Genomic DNA, 19,207 nt, shown 5'->3' with positions numbered 1-19,207 from the left:
AAAAGCACTTGACTATAATATTTTGACTTGTTAGGTGTGTATACACTTTCTTCAAAATAATTCTTTAACTTATGAAACCAAATAACCTGAAGAATGAGTAAGATTTAAAAACAAACAAACAAAAAACAGAGCCAAACTTACAAGTGTCTTAAAAACAAGTTCAGGTGCTTGGTTACCTGCTTTAGAATCAGATAAGTGATAAGCTCCTTCATGGACGAATGCATATGCTGCGTATGGTACTTTAATTGGAAACTGAAGTTATATATCCTTTAAAAGCTTTAAAACTGCCCTCTGCTTGCATTATTTTACAGTAATAATAAATACACAGGTCTGTTCAGCTGTTACTGCTCCAACTAGTGTTAATCATTTTGGAAACATGTATGTATGTGTACGTATATATGTAGATGTGTATATACATCATATACATGACAAATTAATAACAGCCTAATTCTTTAATATATTGGAGCTATCAATTTAAAGAAGTACTCATTGAGAAAAACTTAGATTCCCTTAAAATGGGGGCTAGAGGGAATTTTTTTATTTTTTATTCTTAAGGTGATGTACAGAGGCTTTACAGTTATGCAAGTCAGGTAAATAAGTACATTTCATTTTGGACAATGCACTCTTTCCTTACTCTCCCAAGGAAATATTTTTAAATGAAAACTAGCTGGTAGTTTTGGTTTTCATAATATTTATTTGAAATAGTTGTGTGTTGTTTTAGTTGAAGGCATTTTTATAATTTTAAGTGTTTCTTCCCATTTAAAAAGGGCATCTTTAGATTCCTTCCACCCCCGGCGAGTTTGTCTTTTGAGTGATTAATCCTACCCTTTCTTCAAAGTACAAATCTTTCCTTGTAAGAGCAGTACCTCTGGTTTTTAACAGCAGTTCTCTGCCAGAGGTCACCATAAATCTGGAGGCACCAGCCCCGGTAGGACTTTCAGCTAAGTTGCTTTCCCTTATGTGTTTTTTTTTTCCTTTTAGTCTTTTGAAAAGGAAAATTTTAAAACCTTTTTTCTGTCTAGTGTGTCTTTATACTATATTTTTCATTGCATGTTGTACTTTTAAAAAAATTTTCACCTTTAGATTCAGAAACCCCTCACCTATGGCAGGAGTTATGTTCCAGAGACCCCCACAATAGGTGAAAATATGTGAAGTAGCAGTGTTAAATTTATTATTTATATATATATATATTAAGGCTTTATCAACCCTTCCCATTCTCCTATAAACGTTTCCCACACTCTTACTAACTTTTAATTAACACTTTCATATTTTTATAGTTTTAATTTTTTAGGCAAAAACAAAGTCATAAATACATAAATACCTACATACCGCAAAATCCCATGATACAGTGTGTGACGACTGTACTTGAAGAAAGAACTTAGCCATTAGATAGCTGAGAGTAAATGCTAGGACAAAAGACTGCTTTTACTTCTATGTGAGAATATACATTTCTTCTTGTTCATTTAACCAAGACCACTATTCATGATTTCATTTCATAGTACACTGAATAAGCAGCTCATTTCAAAGTATAAAAGTATATTAAAAGCTGTTCTAAAGTATTACCTGTGACAAAAATATAACTCATTTTAACCTCTATAGAAATAATCCTCAAAACAGTGAATAATGAAAATGAGCATATTCACCCACTCGAAGTGGTTTATAAATTAAAAAAAAAAATTCTTACCTCAAGTGATACTGGAAGCTACTAGTTACTCAGGCTGAGATCTAAAAATCATAGTTTAAAGCCAGCCTGGGCAGGAAAAGCCATGAGACTCTTATATCCAGTTAACTACCAAAAACTGGAATGAGAACTGTGACTCAAATGGTACAGCACTAGCCTTGAACAAGAACAGCAGAAAATTCCAAGGACAGTGCTCAGACCCTGAGTTCAAGCCTCAGGTATTGGCACAAGTTAAAAGAGAGTGATAGTAGAAAGGGAACTAAAGGTCCGGTGCAGTCCTGCTACATTGTGACTGTACAACTAGGTGCTGCAATTATTCTATTGCTGCAGTGCTTGTTTTATTCACATTAAAAGAAAGCACTAAACCTAATTTTCAGATATTGCTGAATCTTTTCTAAATTGTTAAATTGCATTACATCAAGAAAAGCCTCAAATATTTACCTATGAATCTTTCATTTTCTTTTAAGCATTTTATATTTTTCTGCAGAAATAATACTTTGTAGTTTGACTTAAATGACAGATTAGCATCAGCAGAAAAAAAAATGAAGTCTACCCACCCTATCATCTTGAAGATGTGGCTTCTTTTTAGTATGCTATTTGTTAGTATGTTATTTTTTTCCAAGAAACTTTTTATGAACTGTTTCAAGTTGAGAATTTCCATGTATTCCCTGCCCCTATGGCCATAGTCTTTGGCATTTATCAGCCTCACTCATCAGGATGGTTTTATTACAATGAATGAATCCACATTGCCATATCATTTTTCTCCTAGTCCATGGCTTACATTAAGGTTTCACTTGGTGGTTTAGATTCCATAGGATTTCACAGATGAATGATAATATTTCACTGTTGTAAAGAATTGTTCCAATAATGGAACAATTGGAATGGCAATATGTTAGAATGATTATCTTATTTCAAATTTATGACAAGATACATATGATAGTGTGTGATACACGGAGAATTCTATATATGTTTTGCTCTTTACTCCACATACTTGTTAAGAGAGCAGGTCTGGGATGTATTTCAGTAGTAGAGTGTATGCTTAGCATGCATGAGGTCCTGGGTTCAGTCCTCAACACTGAAAAATGAAAAAGAAACACCATCTTAGGTGGGGGCCAGTGGGTCACACCTGTAATCCTGTTGGCTTACTTTAAAATATATTGCAAGAGTGAAAAGTGACAATAAGATGACTTTCTAAAAACAGTATTCTGAAATGACATTTGCCTACTTCTTGGGTTTGTTAGTGACTGATGTGGACAAAATTAGATGCTCTGCAGGTCAGCTACCTTTTTTCCTTTTTCATAAGAGAAAACAGTTTGAGACTTAATACAGTATATTAACTCTAAACAAAGTTAAAGTATTAACAAAGTAGAGTATATTAAATGATTCCTGCCTCCAGTTGTGTTACTTATTGGTTCAATCATTGATGAATTTACTTTTGCTAAGTGTGTGGAGTAGACTGAACTAGAAGAAACACCATTTTATTAGCATAGGATACACTGCTTACATTGAGTCAAAGTAATGCTACCTTCTTTTTATATATTACTGATTTTAATATTTAAGTTGTTGTAGGAAGAACAGTTTTTGTCTTATAGACTTTTCATCTGTGAGACTTCTGATTTTCACCAAAAACTTACTTTTGTTTATGTGTGAGAGAGCTAATTAAATTTCAACTTAAGTAAGTGTCCTGAATTGAGAATCATATCACTGGAATATTTATTCTTTATATAACTTATAAGTTTCTTTAATGAAATGTCCATACATACCATAAACTCCTTAATAGAACTTTAACAGCTTTGGTCGTCCAGGAGTAGAATGTTACTGCCAGCATGACAGCGGAGCTGCAGTGATCCAGCTCCAGTTCCTGATTAATGAGGTAAGTGAATTGTTTTCTTCTCTCTGCTTGGAGCTGAAATTGGGCCATGTCTCCTCTCAGATTTCTTTCATGCAGTCATATTTAAATATTTGAACAAAAGGTAATTACTTCTGGGTCAGAAATAATAGTAATTCATTTTAAGGCATCACAAAGAGTTGTATTATATTTTCTTTAAACAGTTTTGCAAATAGAATGATATAAGGTAAATATTTTTGGTACAAGATGCTGTACTTGTTTTATTTCAGGGATGTTGTAATTTATATAGGTCTATAGTACAATTTTATTAGAAATTGAACTTAATATAGGTTACAGAATGCATTTTAGTGAATTGCTTTAATCTACAACCAGGAAACCAGCTTCTATTAGAAAATGACTACTGCTTCAAATGACTACTGCTTAACAACAAAAGTTGTGATTATGGTTCAAGTCACTGATTCTTTTCTTTTTGCTAAAAATGTGAAGTATAGACAGAGCTTTAAGAAACATCATTTTATTAATAAGCACAGGAAACAATGTGCTTACAGATTTTAAATATATGTACTCAGATAACGATGGAAGGGATGGCATTGATCAAGATGCATTTTATTCATAACCTGACATAGAATTATAAACTCTTTGTACTCCTGCTTAATAATAAATGACATATACATACACACATAGATGTTTATTGCAGGTAATGACAGGTGTGGATAGCTGGTCAAAGAAGGAAGACAGAGTACTCAAGAAAAAGTTTCTCTTTCTGTATGAGGATAGTTGTGAAAATGATTATTATTCCAAATCCTTAAGATTCATGAAATAAACTCATAGGTATATGAGAAAATGCTGAATACTTCTGGCTTTTGATAAGTCTTCACATCAGGATTTAAGAAAGGCACTATTAGTGTAAAAATGCTGATAATGATTATAAGAACAAATTAAGTAAAATTGTGATCCAAATAACATTTTACTATATAGGTTTTCCATAAGAGGAAAACAGACATAATAGACTACTTCCTAGTGAAAAAGAGTGTGTGGGGGGACTTTGTCTATTTCTGCTCCAGTTGTTATGTTGTATAGCAAATTGGCTACACAATAGAGAAGTCCATGGAGAACTTTGTACAACTTGGAGAAATCATGTAAATCTTACTTAAACAACTACTTTAATCTTCCTGGAGAAATGAACAACTATTTAAAACATTTTTAACATTTTTCATAATAATTTAAAGGGTTAGATTTTTAAAATCTTTTTTGAAATTAAATTCTTCATGCTTTAGCTCTTGTCCTAGTCTTCTCTGAGTCTAGATAAAGGGTACCTGAGCACTCTTTTGAGAAAAAAACATTTAGATATCTTAATAAGTCAACTCTTAGCCAAGAGATTCTTCATCTTACATATCACAAGCACCTCTTGAGATAATAAAAATTTCAACTGCATAGATCCTTGCTCTAAAAATTCTGATTTGTTGTGTCTGGTGAGACAGAACTACCTTAATGATTCTCCCTATATCTGGCAATTTTCTTCTTCTTCATGAATAATAGTATTTAATAGTATAAGGTGTTTTTTACTTTCTAAATTAGATATCCCAACTACTCAGACACAGAGTTACAATATGCCATATGCTACCTTTGTTCTCTAGTTGTTGGAAGAAAATATAGATATTAATCTTTTAAAAAATGTATTGTAATGCTGATGTACACAGAGGGATTACAGTTCCATGAATCAGGTAATGAATGCATTTCTGTTCAAACAGTGTCACCCCCTCCCTTATTCTCTTCAGTTTTTCTCTTCCCAACTTCTCTCCTCCCAAAGCCATATAGTTCATTTCCAACATAATATCTAGTGGGTTTCACTGCTGAACTGGTTCACCTATTGTCTCACCATTTTTGTGCTTACCCTTCTCCTCCCCAAATCAGATAAATTTATATGCAAGACATGGGTTACAGAAATCATACATATCAACAGAAGGGAATAAACCAAAGAAAAAAAGGAAAGAAGAAAAGAAAAAAACCTGCAAACAGCACAATTAAAAAAAATCTCTTGCTTCTATTTCTTGGAGTTCATTTTTTTTTGTCTGTTGTGGGGCTTGAGCTCTGGGCCTGTGTGCTGCCCCTCAGCTCTTTAGCTCAGGGTGAGTGCTCTACCACTTTTAGCCACAACTCTGCTTCTGGTTTTTTTGGTGGTTAATTGGAGATGAGAGTCTCGTGGACTTACCTGCCCAGGCTGGCTTTGAACAGCAATCCTCAGTTCTCAGGCTCTTGAGTAGCTAAGATCACAGGTGTGAGCGACCAGCACCTGGCAATAATCATCATTTTATATGATCATATATACATAGTTTTTGAGTCATTGTGATCCTTCCTAAGGGATATCCTGCTGTTTAATTAATCCTGTACAGGTGTAATTATCTGTCTTTCATCCTTTGGTTTTACTTGAAGATTTATAGGCACATTCTAATTACTACAAATGAGGGAAACCATGTAGCCTTTAAGTCTGGCTTACTTCGTTTAGTATCTTTTTTTTTCTAAGTCTTTCCATTTCCTTATGAATGGGGCAATGTCACTCTTTTTGATGAAAAGAAATTGTGCATATTGCATATATATATCTATCTATCACATTTTCTTGACCCATTCGTCTATTGAGAGGCATCTGGATTGATTCCATATCTTGGCTATGGTAAACAATGCTGTAATGAACAGGGTTGTACTGGTGGCTTTAGTGTAGTATGGTTTGTGGTCATTTGAATAAACGCCCAGAAGTGGGAGTGCTGGGTCATAGGGAAGCTCCCTGTTTAATCTTTTTTTTTTTTTTTGGGTCCGGTTGTGGGGCCTGAACTCTGGGCCTGGGCACTGTCCCTCAGCTCTTCAGCTCAAGGCTAGCACTCTACCACTTGAGCCACAGCGCGACTTCCGGCTTTTTTCTTTTTGCTTATGTGGTGCTGAGGAATCGAACCCAGGGCCTCAGGCATACAAGGCAAGCACTCTACCACTGAGCCACTTTCCCAGCCCCCCCTGTTTAATCTTTTGAGGAAACTCTTACTACTTTCCAAAGTGGTTGAACAATTTTATATTTCCGATAACATTGTAGTAGGGTTTTCTTTTGGCCACATCCCTGCCAGCATCTGTTATTGTTTCTTGATGATGAGCTGGGGTGAGGTAGAATCTCAATGTGGTATAGACCTTCCTTCCTTCCTTCCTTCCTTCCTTCTAGTGGTTTATTGGAGATATGAGTCTCATGGACTTTCTTGCCCAGCCTGGCTTTGAACTGTGATCCTCAGATCTCAGCCTCCTGAGTAACTAGGATTATGGCGTGAGACATTGGCACCCAGCAGATCTACATTTCTTTTATGGCCAGAGATGTCAAATATTTCTTTGTGTGTCCATTGCCATTCTTATTTCTTCTTCAGAAAAGTCTCTCTTTAAGTCTTTAGCCCTTTTATTAATTGGGTTGTTGTGTATTTGAGAGTTTGTTTTTTGTGGGTTTAATATTTTTGAGTTGTAAGTGTATTTTAGATATGAGACCCTTGTCTGATGCATAGCTGGTAAAAGAATCTTCTCTCATTCTATGGGCTTTGTATTTATCTTGCTAGATATGTCCTTTACCATGCAGAAACTCTTCAGTTTGATGCATCCTATTTCTCTAGTGTTTTCTTTGATTTTTTGTGATTCTAGATTTTTACTTAGGAAGTTTTTTTTTTGTTTGATTTTTTTGGGTCCAGTCATGGGGCCTGAACTCTGGGCCTGGGTGCTGTCCCTCAGCTCTTCAGCTCAAGGCTAGCGCTCTACCACTTGAGCCACAGCGCTACTTCGGCTTTTTTTCTTTTTGCTTATGTGGTGCTGAGAAATTGAACCCAGGGCCTCATGCATGCAAGGCAAGCGCTCTACCACTGAGCCACCTTCCCAGCCCCACTTAGGAAGTTTTGACCTGTGCCAAGGAGTGTTGCTTCTATCCCTTCCTGTTCTATTTTTAGGTTATCTGGTCTTACATTGACATCTTTGATCAATTTGGAGTTGATTTTGGTGCAGGATCTAATGTCACTTTTCTTCAATATAGCCAATGGGTATTAATCTTTTATTACAATTTGTCTTACATAAATTAAACTTGAGATCATTTTGCTTTAGTCAAAAAATATGTCCATTATTGATCATGTAATTTATTATCTTAAATAGCTATCTCAACCATACAATCTCACAGATCCTAGCATACTTTCAGTTTCTTAGATATTAAATTATATTTTAGGTTATTGAAAACATTAAAGCATTTTACACATATATAATAAATTGTTCTATCTACTTTGTCAAATTTGGATAAATGTTCCTTAGAAATAAACATCTTGGCACTGACTTGAAATCTGAGATAGTGTTCTGGCAGCGAAATGAACTACCAGTGCTTATAAACTATGTCATACATGATATATTCTTTGTTTTCAAGGGCGCACTTGTGAGTGCATTGGCTGATGACACCTTACACTTATGGAATTTACGTCAGAAAAGGCCTGCCATACTACATTCACTTAAATTTTGCCGAGAAAGGTAAGAATTACCTCAGTATTCCTTTATATGGGATATTTTCTATTCTGTTTTAATCTATTCTTTTTACTTTTACTTTTTGTTATGGGCTTCATGTACATTCTAAAAAATAATTGCTACATCAAAAGATATAAAATGATAGCAAAATTCCTCCCTTTCCAGGCTTCTGCTTTTCTTAGTCTATATCTTGCCAAAGGAGACAGGTTATCTAAGTGACTTTATTTGAGTCATGTTTATACTTCTTGCCAGGCAGATGTGAAGGTAGAATTCATAGGAGAGATGGGTGGGGTGGGAGGAAGAATTCAGCAGAATTTAGTTGTTTCCTACCTTTGAGAACCACATAAATTTCTTTAGACTTTTCTATCTGTATATAAAAATGAAAATATAGAGCTCCCTTTTTTATAAGGGAAACCATTACATAGTACTACTATATTACATGGTAATGGTTTCAGTTAACAGCATATTCAATAAAGTTACTTACAGGGCTGGGAAGGTGGCTCAGTGGTGGAGCCCTTGCCTTGCATGCATGAAGCCCTTGGTTCGATTCCTCAGCACCACATAAGCAGAAAAAAAAAAAAGCCAGAAGTGGCGCTGTGGCTCAAGTGGTAGAGTGCTAGCTTTGAGCTGAAGAGCTGAGGGACAGCGCCCAAGCCCAGAGTTCAGGCCCCATGACCGGACCCAAAAAAAAAAAAAATAATAAAGTTACTAACATTGACATATAAGTTATCTTCAGCCATTTTCATAGCTATGTACTATTCCATTGTGTGGGAGAACCATAATTCATTCAGTCTTTATCAATGGACATTTATCTCATTTTTCAATCTGCCATTTGTTTCCCTTTATTATGACCTGGTACATAGGTGACTATATCTATATGTACATATATATCTGCAAGATAAATCTGTGTGAGTGGAATAGCTTAGACAGATGAATCTCTTTTAATATGACTTGTGAACTTTTGAGTTTTGATTGAAATTACTTTTTTACCCTAATTTTATTAAAAACTTGTTTTACATATTTTTTTCTTTGTGGTATTTTGCTTTGTTTGTTACTAGAGTCTGAACTTGGAGCCTTTTTCTTCCACTTGAGCCATACCTCTAGCCTTTCATATATTTCAGATAGAATCTCATGCTTTTATACATAGGCTTACCACAGACTGATTCTTCTATGCCTCTTGTGTAGTTGTATGCATGCCTAGTTTGTTTCTTGAAATGGGAACCTCATTAGCTTTATGACGTGGCTGGTTTTAAACTGCAATCCTCCCAATTTCTCCCTTCTGAAGAGCTGGAATTACAAGTGTGAGCCTTTGTACCCAGCTCCCCATATGTTCTTATGGAACTCTTACATTTTCATGTTGTGATACTACACTTTGATTCATACTGGAATTTGTTTGATGTGAAGCAAGAGTAAGGATACAGTCTAGCAATCCTCTATAGCTTATGATGCTTTTTTTGTATATTACATTTATGTAGTTGGCATTGGAGACGTTTTTTACGTTTTGTCCAAAATCACACCATATTCCTGGTATAATAAATGTAAGTTAGCCTGTCTAGGTATATGTACAGATTCATCTGTGATTCTCAGCTTCTGCCTTGTGTGACCCTCCAAACAAGGCAAGCTTAAGAAGAAATAAAGAAATATAACAGTTCACATTTTTCCAGCTAACTCCAGGTTCTGTCTACCTTATATGGGAGGGAGGGAGCACATAGACCAGATCTGGAATGAGATTAGTATTAGTTTGCTGTCTGAGAACATAAATTTGGGCTGTGGTAAACAAGAAACTATAGCAGGAGTAAGAGATTTTGGAATAACTCCTCTGAATGAAATTTCTAGAATGACTAGAAACTTACGTGGCAGTGATTATCCTTAAAATGCCAAGGAATAGGCCCTGCTTTCTGGGTGAAACTTGCTCTGTTTTCTCAAAGTGGAAGATTGTATCCATTGGCTACAAGGATAGAGGAGACATTTGGAAGATTGTAGTTTTCTTGGGTATTTGGCTGCTCGTGGTGAAGGAAGATAGACAAAAGATTTTGTCCCCAGTTCTAGGGATCCGCCCATATCAGCAGTGCATCTCTCCCCAGTCCCAGCTCTGTATTAAGCTCAAGACTTCTCTATTGCTTTGGTGGAACTTTGCCAGAGCAGAAGGGAGAGAATCCTGTCATTCCTTGTCCACCTTCCCATGCTCCATGTGTGGGAATCTCTCCATTTCTTTGTACAGCCACTGTATAATCAGGATAGAGTCTGGGTTGGGCTGTGGTACCATACTCAAAATCTTATGACATAATACACTTATTTGTTATATCCATGAATTCGTATGACTGGTATTCTCAACGATGTTAAATTTTTGCATGAGATTTGAAATAACAGTGTAAAGCAATTTGAAGACTAATTATGTATGTGTAGATGTTCTTATTTAGACACATATAAATACAGTTATATTTGTATAGCTATATACACATACACACATATACAAATGGCTATTTCGTTTGCTGATTGATACCTTTTTAAAATTTTGAGAATAAAGATGTATACAGCCAAAAGTAAAGGAAAATACAGTATTTCATGAAATATATTAATAATCAAAATTTTATTATATTATCTTAAATATCATTGGAGCACCCTTTTCTTAAAAGAAATCTTGAAAAGAACAGTTTTTGGCCAGTGGCGTGGTGCAGTGAGAACACACAGTGAGTGCGTGTGCTCAGGAGCTGGTTGCTATCCTCGCATCAGATTGTCTTAGCAATATAAATAGCATAGAAACAAAAACTATTATTATTTGATTATAATGTATCTAATACTGTGCTTTGCATATTTATAAAGCTTCTAATGTGCTCAACAGTCACATGAATGGGGAAAAATTAAGATAGTTATTAAAGAATATTTGGCCAAAGTACCATTCCTAAAAATATCTATACAGATCTTTCAAAGACTTTGAATTAATTTACTGCACATATGAAGAAGAAAATCACAATATTGGAACAAATTAAATACCTGAGATTACATTTTGTGTGAAAATTGCATCATATTCTCAAAATACTTTCCTTGAAAACAGTGTAATGAAAAGGGTACAAGCATTAGACATGGGAGTGGTTTGATATGATGAAATTAAAGACTAGAATACAAAAGTAGAGTGATACCCAGGGCTATTAGCAAGACAGACAGGGGATATACTCCTTTATTTGACCCAACAAAGAAAATTGGTTGTTGCTGTGGAAAGGATGAGTTATCTTGAAAGTTTTTTGTATTCAGATAAATTTTTAAAAGAAGAAAGGAAAAAACTTAATGTTCAGAGAAAAGATTTTGAAACTGGAAAAGGAAAAATGGTAAAGAAGTATTGAATAATTTCATAGAGTAATTGCCCATAATAACTAAAACATTTGGATAAGGAAACTGTTACCCCACAAGTGGAGATACTGCTAGTGAAAGCTCAGGAGTGAGTGAGGAACATGTTATTTGAAACTGGAGGAAGTGCTCCTTTGCTGTCCAGGGAGTGAAAGCTGAACAGAACATTCTCCTTCAGAATCTCAGTGATTAACTTATATATTTAGTTCAGATTTCCAAGGAAGTGTGACCTGATTTTTTTCCCTTTCTGCTTGATGGTAAATTGCAAAAAAGAGAGAAAGAAAGAGACAGATGTGGGGGGGGTAGAGGAGAGAAAAAGATGGGGGGGTAGAGAAAACCATGAGAATGAAGCTATACAACCCTTTATTTAAAATCTCTTATAGACCAAAAAGGCAGGGTATATGATTGTGTAGTAAGTCTATTGGGTGTGCTTACATGGACCCAAGTCAACTAGAGAAACTCTAGGAATTTTAAAAATAGCCTACTGGCACAGCAAGGGCCAAATAAGAGATTGTCCTGAAAGATTTGTGGGTATGACTTTTGTCTAATGAAATTCTGTGTATTTTAAAAACCACCAAGTTTCTTGAGAAAGTTGTTTCAGTAACTTTAGTAGCTTCAGCCTCACAGGATAGAAAAGAGGCTACAGCCACAAGTATGTTGATTTAAAAAAAAAAATACTCACAAACAAGTACTGCCTTCCTTGAAAAAAAATGCCAGTTACTTTACTAGCTTCATGACTGGCTATAATTTTTTTTGTTTATAATTTTACTCCTAGCAGTGGTTCCCATGCCTCACCTAGTTAATGCTCTCTCTCTCTCTCTAATATATATATGTGTGTGTATATATATATATATATATGTATATGTGTGTGTGTGTGTGTGTATATATATATATATATATATATATATATAAATTGACTTGTTAATAGCTTTTTGCCTCTGTAAAAAGTAGGGAGATCCCTCATTTACAGAAACCAGGTAACTGCACTGTAGTATTGATTCCTTGGGATTTGGAAGAAAGAACCTTCAAGCAAACAATAAAATGTATTGGCTTCAGGCTAATTTTGTATATAATCTTTATTCCTTCAAACAGATCCAAAATTAGCTTGGTACTTGACTTTCCTTGGTCTGTTATTATGTTTGTTTGTTCATTTATTTGTGTGTTTATTTATAAAGATAAGCTGGGAGAAAGTTTTGAGCAAAGTTTTTCTTTTTACTAATCCCCTATACTTAGGAGGTATAGCAGACTAACAGTTTGTGGTGATTTTTAAGATGGAGATGAAAGCTTTACATATTCTCTTTTTCCCTCCATACTGTCATGGTGAGAATTTGTAGAACAGTGTTTTTGATGCTATTGTTAGTGTACCTTAGTTCTCATTTTTAATATTGCTTCTAGGGCTTTTCTATTCACTAGATGTTTTCCGCTTATATAGTCTGTTGCTTTAAGAGAGAATTATTTTCTTTAGCAATTGGTTATCAGTTATAGGAGTTAGATTTTCTTTTTTCTTTTTTGGTCAAGGGGCTTTGAACTCAGGATTTGGGCTCTGTCCCTGAGCTCTTTTGCTCAAGGCTAGTGCTTTACCACTTTGAGCCACAGCTCTGCTTCTGGTTTTCTGGTGATTAATTGGAGATAAGAGCCTCAGAGACTTTCCTGCCCTGGCTGGCTTTGAACCATGATCCTCAGATCTCAGCCTCCTGAGTAGCTAGGATGATAGGCATGAGCCACCAATGCCCGGCTGGGAGTTATATTTTAATCAAATGCTTTTCAGCATTTATTTATATTAGCATGTCACTTTATTTGCCTTTAAAAAAACTGATTTAATTTATGACATGAATAGTTTCTGTAATACTAGACATCCTTATATTCCTGTGGAGAACTTTAAATAATGTTGGCAATGCTTTTATTATAGTTTAGCATGTAATTGATGGTATAGTCTCGAGCATTTAATTTCTATTATGAGACTAGAATTCAACTTTCTTTACTGTCAATTTGATATTAGTGCATGTGTCCATCAGAATGAATAGAGTACCACTGTGTCTTTCTTATTCTCCCTCTCCTCCTTCCTTTTCCCTTCTTTCTCATTGAATTTCTTTACTCATTGGTTAGTCTATTTGTCTAAGATAGGTAGTTCATGGCCTTATATGGTTCATTTCTATAATTCCTACATATTCAGGAGATGGAGACTGGTTGAATCACTGCCTGAGACCAGCCTGGGCAGAAATTTAATGAGACTTATCCCAACCAACAAACTAGGAATGGCAGTTTGCTTCTATAATATCTGCTATTCAGAAACTAGACACAGGAGGGTCCTATTTTAGACTGTCTCCAGGCCAAATAAGCATTTGAGGAAAAACTAGAACAAAAATGACTGGAGGCATAGCTCAAGTGATAGAGCACCAGCATAACAAGACAAGGGCCAGAGTTCAAACCTCTAGATCACACACACACATACATAAACACACACACAGAGGCACACAATATACATAGGCATGTGTGCGTGCACACACACACACACACACAACGTTTAGGCTTATTAGTTTTACTGTTTACTTATTAGTTTACTGTTCTTGATAACTTTTTTTTTTAGTGGAAGCACTACTAGAGTTTGAATTTAAGGCTTTTTGCTTGCTAGGTAGGTATTCGACCATTTGAGCTATGACTCTTTTTTTTGATATCAATTATTAATATTGATTTTTGCTTCTCTACTTTTTTATTGTAATATTGGGGTTTGAACTCAAAGCTTTATGCTTGCTAAGCAAGCTCTACAGCTTGAGCCATACCCACAGCTCTATTTTTCTCTGGTTACTTTTACATAGTATTCCTTCCTGTTCAGGTCCCTGTCTGAGCCACCATCAATAATTTCAGGCTTCCTATTGTTGCTGCAATGACAGGTGGGTGCTACCATATCCAGCTTTCCTCTGTTGAGATTGAGACTTGCAGAATATTCAGTCTGAACTGGTCTTGAAACATGATCCTCCCATTCACAGCCTTCTAAGTAGCTAGGATCGCAGGCATGAGCTTTGGGTACCTACCTTACTTTTTGATTTTTGACTCTGCTGATTAAGCTTAAAATTTATTTAATTAAAACAAGCACTTTGGGGCAAGAGAATGAATATGATGAGAAAGGTAGTGGTAGAAAAGAAGGAAAAGTGATTTCTTCTGGATGGATGCCAGCATATTTTGGGTGAAGAAAACAGAACAATGGAGGGAAAAGTAGTGATTAAAGAAATGATTAAAAACAAAACTGAAGACAATTTTGCAGAGCCAAGAAGTCTTGACATTGACCAGGCTAATCTTGGGGGGAGAGAGAAAGAGTGTGTGTGTGTGTGTGTGCGTGTGTTGTACTGGGACTTGGACTCAAAGCCTATGCTATCCCTGAACTCTATTGCTCAAGGTTATAGCGCTCCGCTTTTGGATTTTTGCTGGTTATTTGAAGATAATAGTCTTGTGGACTTTCCTGCCTGGGCTGGCTTTGAACCCAGAGTTCTAGATCTAAGCCTTTTGAGTAGCTAGGATTACAGGTGCGAAGCCACCAGCACCCAGCAAATGACATAATTTAATAGAATTAAAAAGGAACTTTGCAGTTACATTCATGATTGTCATTCATTGTCATGCTATTGTAATCTGTGAAAGAATTCAAAAAATATAACATTTGATATTTCTGCCTTCAAATGCTCATTTGAAATGAATGCTATAATGCTAACATGTATAAAATAAAGAAGTATAACAATATCTAAAAGAACATAAAATATGAAACCAAACCATTACTGTATGGGAAGAGAAGAATGGAAAAGAAAGATCAGTAATGATCAGGAAAGGAGACCAAGCGATAGGAATAAAGGTGCTCAACAAATGGAAAAAGCACATTGGTAAACTATGTAAAGTGTGCCACATTTCTTTACTTTACTTTGAGAGTTTTCAGAAGATACTCAACAAAATATAGCTATTATGCCATTTATAGTAATATCCCTAAAATATATTTTCATGAAGTTAGAAATAAATAGGAAGAAAAAGAGAAAAAGGCATATCATACAGAAGAATAAATATATTTATGTGGAAAAAATACGATAAAAAGTTTTATTGAACAGTGTAAGAATGTTAAAGCAATTAGTACTTTCTAGGAAAGAATAGTAAAAATTTAAAAGGTTACTTCTCTATAGATTAATCTATAAATTGAATAGTATTCCAGTCAGAAACTTTAACAAGTTCTTCATGTTTCTAAAATTTATATGACATATAGAAAGGCCTAATCTAAATAAGATAACTTTGAAAAGAATGTAAGATTTTGGCACTTGTTTTATTGGATGTCAAAAAGTTTTATGAAGCTGCAGAAATTAGTGATAATAGTAAATGCTAAGGGAAGACAAACAGACTATAGCACTGTATGTGATGTGCACATCTGTGAAGAAAGACACACCCTTGATAGATGACAAACCAGAGGGTGCAGCTGCTAAAAGACAACTCTTAGCTAAATGAGGACTGAGAGCTACAGCATAACTAAAACCGTTCATCATTTAACAACCTATGGTAAAAGCCCCATAGAAGAATGAAAATGAAAAATAGTGACAAGGAATGTGTAATTAGCATGTGCAGGGTGCAAACTGATAAAGGAAATTAATTTCAATACAGCAAACTTAACCATAAAGTTAAGAGATACTACTCAACCAGGTGCTGAAGATAGGGACACAAGATTCAGAATAAATTATATAATCTTTGTTTCTTCATCTACAGTTTCTCATGTGTTAATTTGTGCATTTTATAAACGTGAAGGAATGATATGGAAACATATTCCAGTTCTTAGTAAGACTCATAGAGCATATTCTTGGGAAAAGAGGAAACAAGAAGACTTTCATTTAACATGGAAAGTTTATTTAAATGCACAAATGTGGTTCTATGTGTCTTTGTGTACATGGGCACAAATGAGAAACATTTTTGATAAAAAAAAATGCCAATAGGCCATAAGGTATTGAGTACGTCTATTCAATAAAATTCAGTAAAGCATGGATAATAGAAAAGTGGATAAAGGATAACGCTTTTCATGGAAAAATGCAAATGAATTCTACTGATGAGTACCATGTAGCTTCAGCTTACCCCATCGTCTGTTGTGTAATACAGCTCACGGAGTTTTCATTCCCTAAGGCCGTTAACAAAAGAGTTTTCTGAAATGCAATATGAAAAAGGGACAATTTCTTCAGAAGTTATTTATTATTTCTATATTATACTCCTGTTTGATATTCAGTGTTTTCACTTGTTGATGTTTTGTTACTTTGATAGTAGTTTATGTTACATTAGGATTTTCTGTTTTGTTGTTTGGGACTTTTTTGTTTCTTTGTTTTTATTGTGCCAGTACTAGAGCTTGATGTCAGGGCCTCATGCTCTCGCCTGGCTTTTTCACTCAAGCCTGGGGCGCTGTCATTTAAGCCACACCTCTTCTAACGTTTTTCTGATTAGTTGGAGACAAGAGTCTCTCACATTTGTCTGCCCAGGCTGAATTCAAACCATGATTCTCAGATCTCAGCCTTCTGAGTAGCTTAGATTACAGGAGTGATCCATAGGTACAAGGCCAACATTGTTTTGTTTCATGAGAAAGAGTAATGTTGTGGCTTTCCTATAATATCTAAAATTTTTAAACAATTAAAAATATTGATGTGTACATATCAATAAAGAATAGCATGAACTTAATACAAATGTGAAACTATTATTTTATAAGTATAAAGCTTTTAAGGATCTCTAAAGCTTAGTTTGTAAAATATTTACTTTAATGCTTCTGAGTTATTGATAGGGTGAAGATTGTTTTAAAGTTATTGTGACAGATTATCAGAAAAGCTATTTGGTGCTACACATAAAATGGAAATCATTTTAGCATATTTATAAGTTGTTTCAACTTGATGGTGTTGTCTTTAATATATTTTTTATGCTCATTAATGCAGATGTAAATTTTTATTTGTAACAAGTCAATAAACTGTATGGTTAATTTAAGTGTATACCAAAGAATATATACTGTTCTTCTACTTCTTGAACAAGATTATTGTCCATACAAATATTGTGATAAATTCTGGATCGATATAGATGTCATTGTCTAGGGAAGATGAAATGGCAAACAGCCATTGACAAACAATAGAAAGTATGATATGAATATAATGAAATTGTCTGTGTGAAATTTTAATGATTAAATAGAAAAGGATGCATCACTGAAAGTGTTTAAAAGCCTGTAAGACCTGACTGAAACACTGACAAACAACAGTGAAAGTTTATCTATCATGTTCTAAAGAATAAAATCTCAAAGCTTTGTGACATATTTAGGGTACAGTGTATAGTGCAGAAAGAGTGTAGAGAAAAGAGCTTTCTGTACAATCACAAGAAAAATTCTCAGCCTTTTTTAGCTTTAAATCATTAAGTAAATACTTTAACAAGATTCATTTCAAGATGGTAGTTAATGGTCACTAAAAACCATAATTTAGTTACATCATGAATTAAATGTACTTTTTTGCTCTGTAAATGTTCAGATACAGGAACAGAAACCAGTGTAGGCGTAATTAGCATAAAGGTATTTAATACAAAGACCTGGATGTTTACAAAATGTTTGGGAAAATGCTAGACTTATATCCCATGTCTGGAATCGAGGAAGTAGGAAATGCTGCTTTACTACCTCTTATCACCTGAGAGGCCCAGGAGCAACCTGAGAATAAATAACTCTATGTCTCCACTGTTGCCATGCATTTCTTTTACTACTTACACCTTGATGAACATCCTTGTCAGTAAAAACAAAAAGGAGCAGAAAGACAGTGTTGATTGCATTTAACAAATCTCTAGCACATCCAATTAGTGTGAATCTAATCTCATTCTCAGTCTTAGTTACCCCAGCATCTAGGAAGTAGGAGTCTTAGCTTTTAATAATCAACAGTTGAAGCCAGGCATTGGTGGCTCACACCTGTAATCCTAGCTACTCAGGAGGCTGAGATCTGAAGATCACGGTTCAAAGCCAGCCCAGGCAGGAAAGTCTGTGAAACTCTTGAATAAACCACCAGAAAATCAGAAGTAGTGCTGTAGCTCAAATGGTAGAGTGTTAGCCTTGAGCTGAAGAGCTGAGGGACAGTGCTTAGAACATAAATACAGTAATACATTTCCCGTTGAACTAATCCGATCATAATAAATTTGTATAATCCTGTAGAAGGTATTTGTAATTATATAAAACATTCAAAATATAAATGTATAAAACTGCTGGGAAGGTGGCTCAGTGGTAGAGGGCTTGCCTTGCATGCATGAGGCCCTGGGTTCCATTCCTCAGCACCACATAAGCATAAAGAAAACAGCCAGAAGTGGCGTTGTGGCTCAAGTGTTAGCACGCTAGCCTTGAGCTGAAGAGCTGAGGGACAGTACCCAGGCCCAGAGTGCAGGCCCCACAACCGGACCCCCCCCCAAAAAAATGTATAAAACTTAAGTAATTCTCTGTTTAAAAGAATGAGAGTATAAGTTACATATGTGTTTACTTCATGGTATTTTCATCTTGAAAATTCTGTATAATTACTTGTGTGTTAATGGGAAAAGCAAATCACATTATTATTGTTGTGTGTTATTTGTGTGCTTTCACCAAGCATAATCTGAGTAATAGCTATGGCTAAAAGTTATATTTGTGATGTGCTCATGTTTACACAGTAGGTGACATATCCAGATTTGAAATGTTTTCTAACTTCAGAACTCATCCTCTTTCGATCCTACCACACTGTTTATTGTGAGGCCGTCAATTTGACTTTTAAGTTGAATTAGCATAATTAAATGTTAAATCACATTGGATATATAAATCTAATGGT

At 35.0% G+C, this 19,207-nt stretch overlaps 1 protein-coding gene across 1 annotated transcript in view; it reads left to right on the top strand.

Annotated features, from left to right (window-relative positions):
* The window catches only part of Stxbp5 (syntaxin binding protein 5 (tomosyn)), a 136,308-nt gene that overhangs the window by 18,013 nt on the left and 99,088 nt on the right, over positions 1-19,207 (top strand). Inside the window, exons 5-6 of the mRNA XM_013026941.1 lie at positions 3,473-3,554; positions 7,957-8,057. Of these exons, the coding sequence (XP_012882395.1) occupies positions 3,473-3,554; positions 7,957-8,057 (183 nt within the window). The remainder of the gene's footprint in view (positions 1-3,472; positions 3,555-7,956; positions 8,058-19,207) is intronic.

Source organism: Dipodomys ordii, unplaced genomic scaffold, assembly GCF_000151885.1.
Source record: "Dipodomys ordii isolate 6190 unplaced genomic scaffold, Dord_2.0 Scaffold98, whole genome shotgun sequence".
Taxonomy (NCBI): Eukaryota; Metazoa; Chordata; class Mammalia; order Rodentia; family Heteromyidae; genus Dipodomys; species Dipodomys ordii.
Note: the sequence above shows the minus strand (reverse complement) of the source record. Positions and strands in the feature narration are given on the sequence as shown.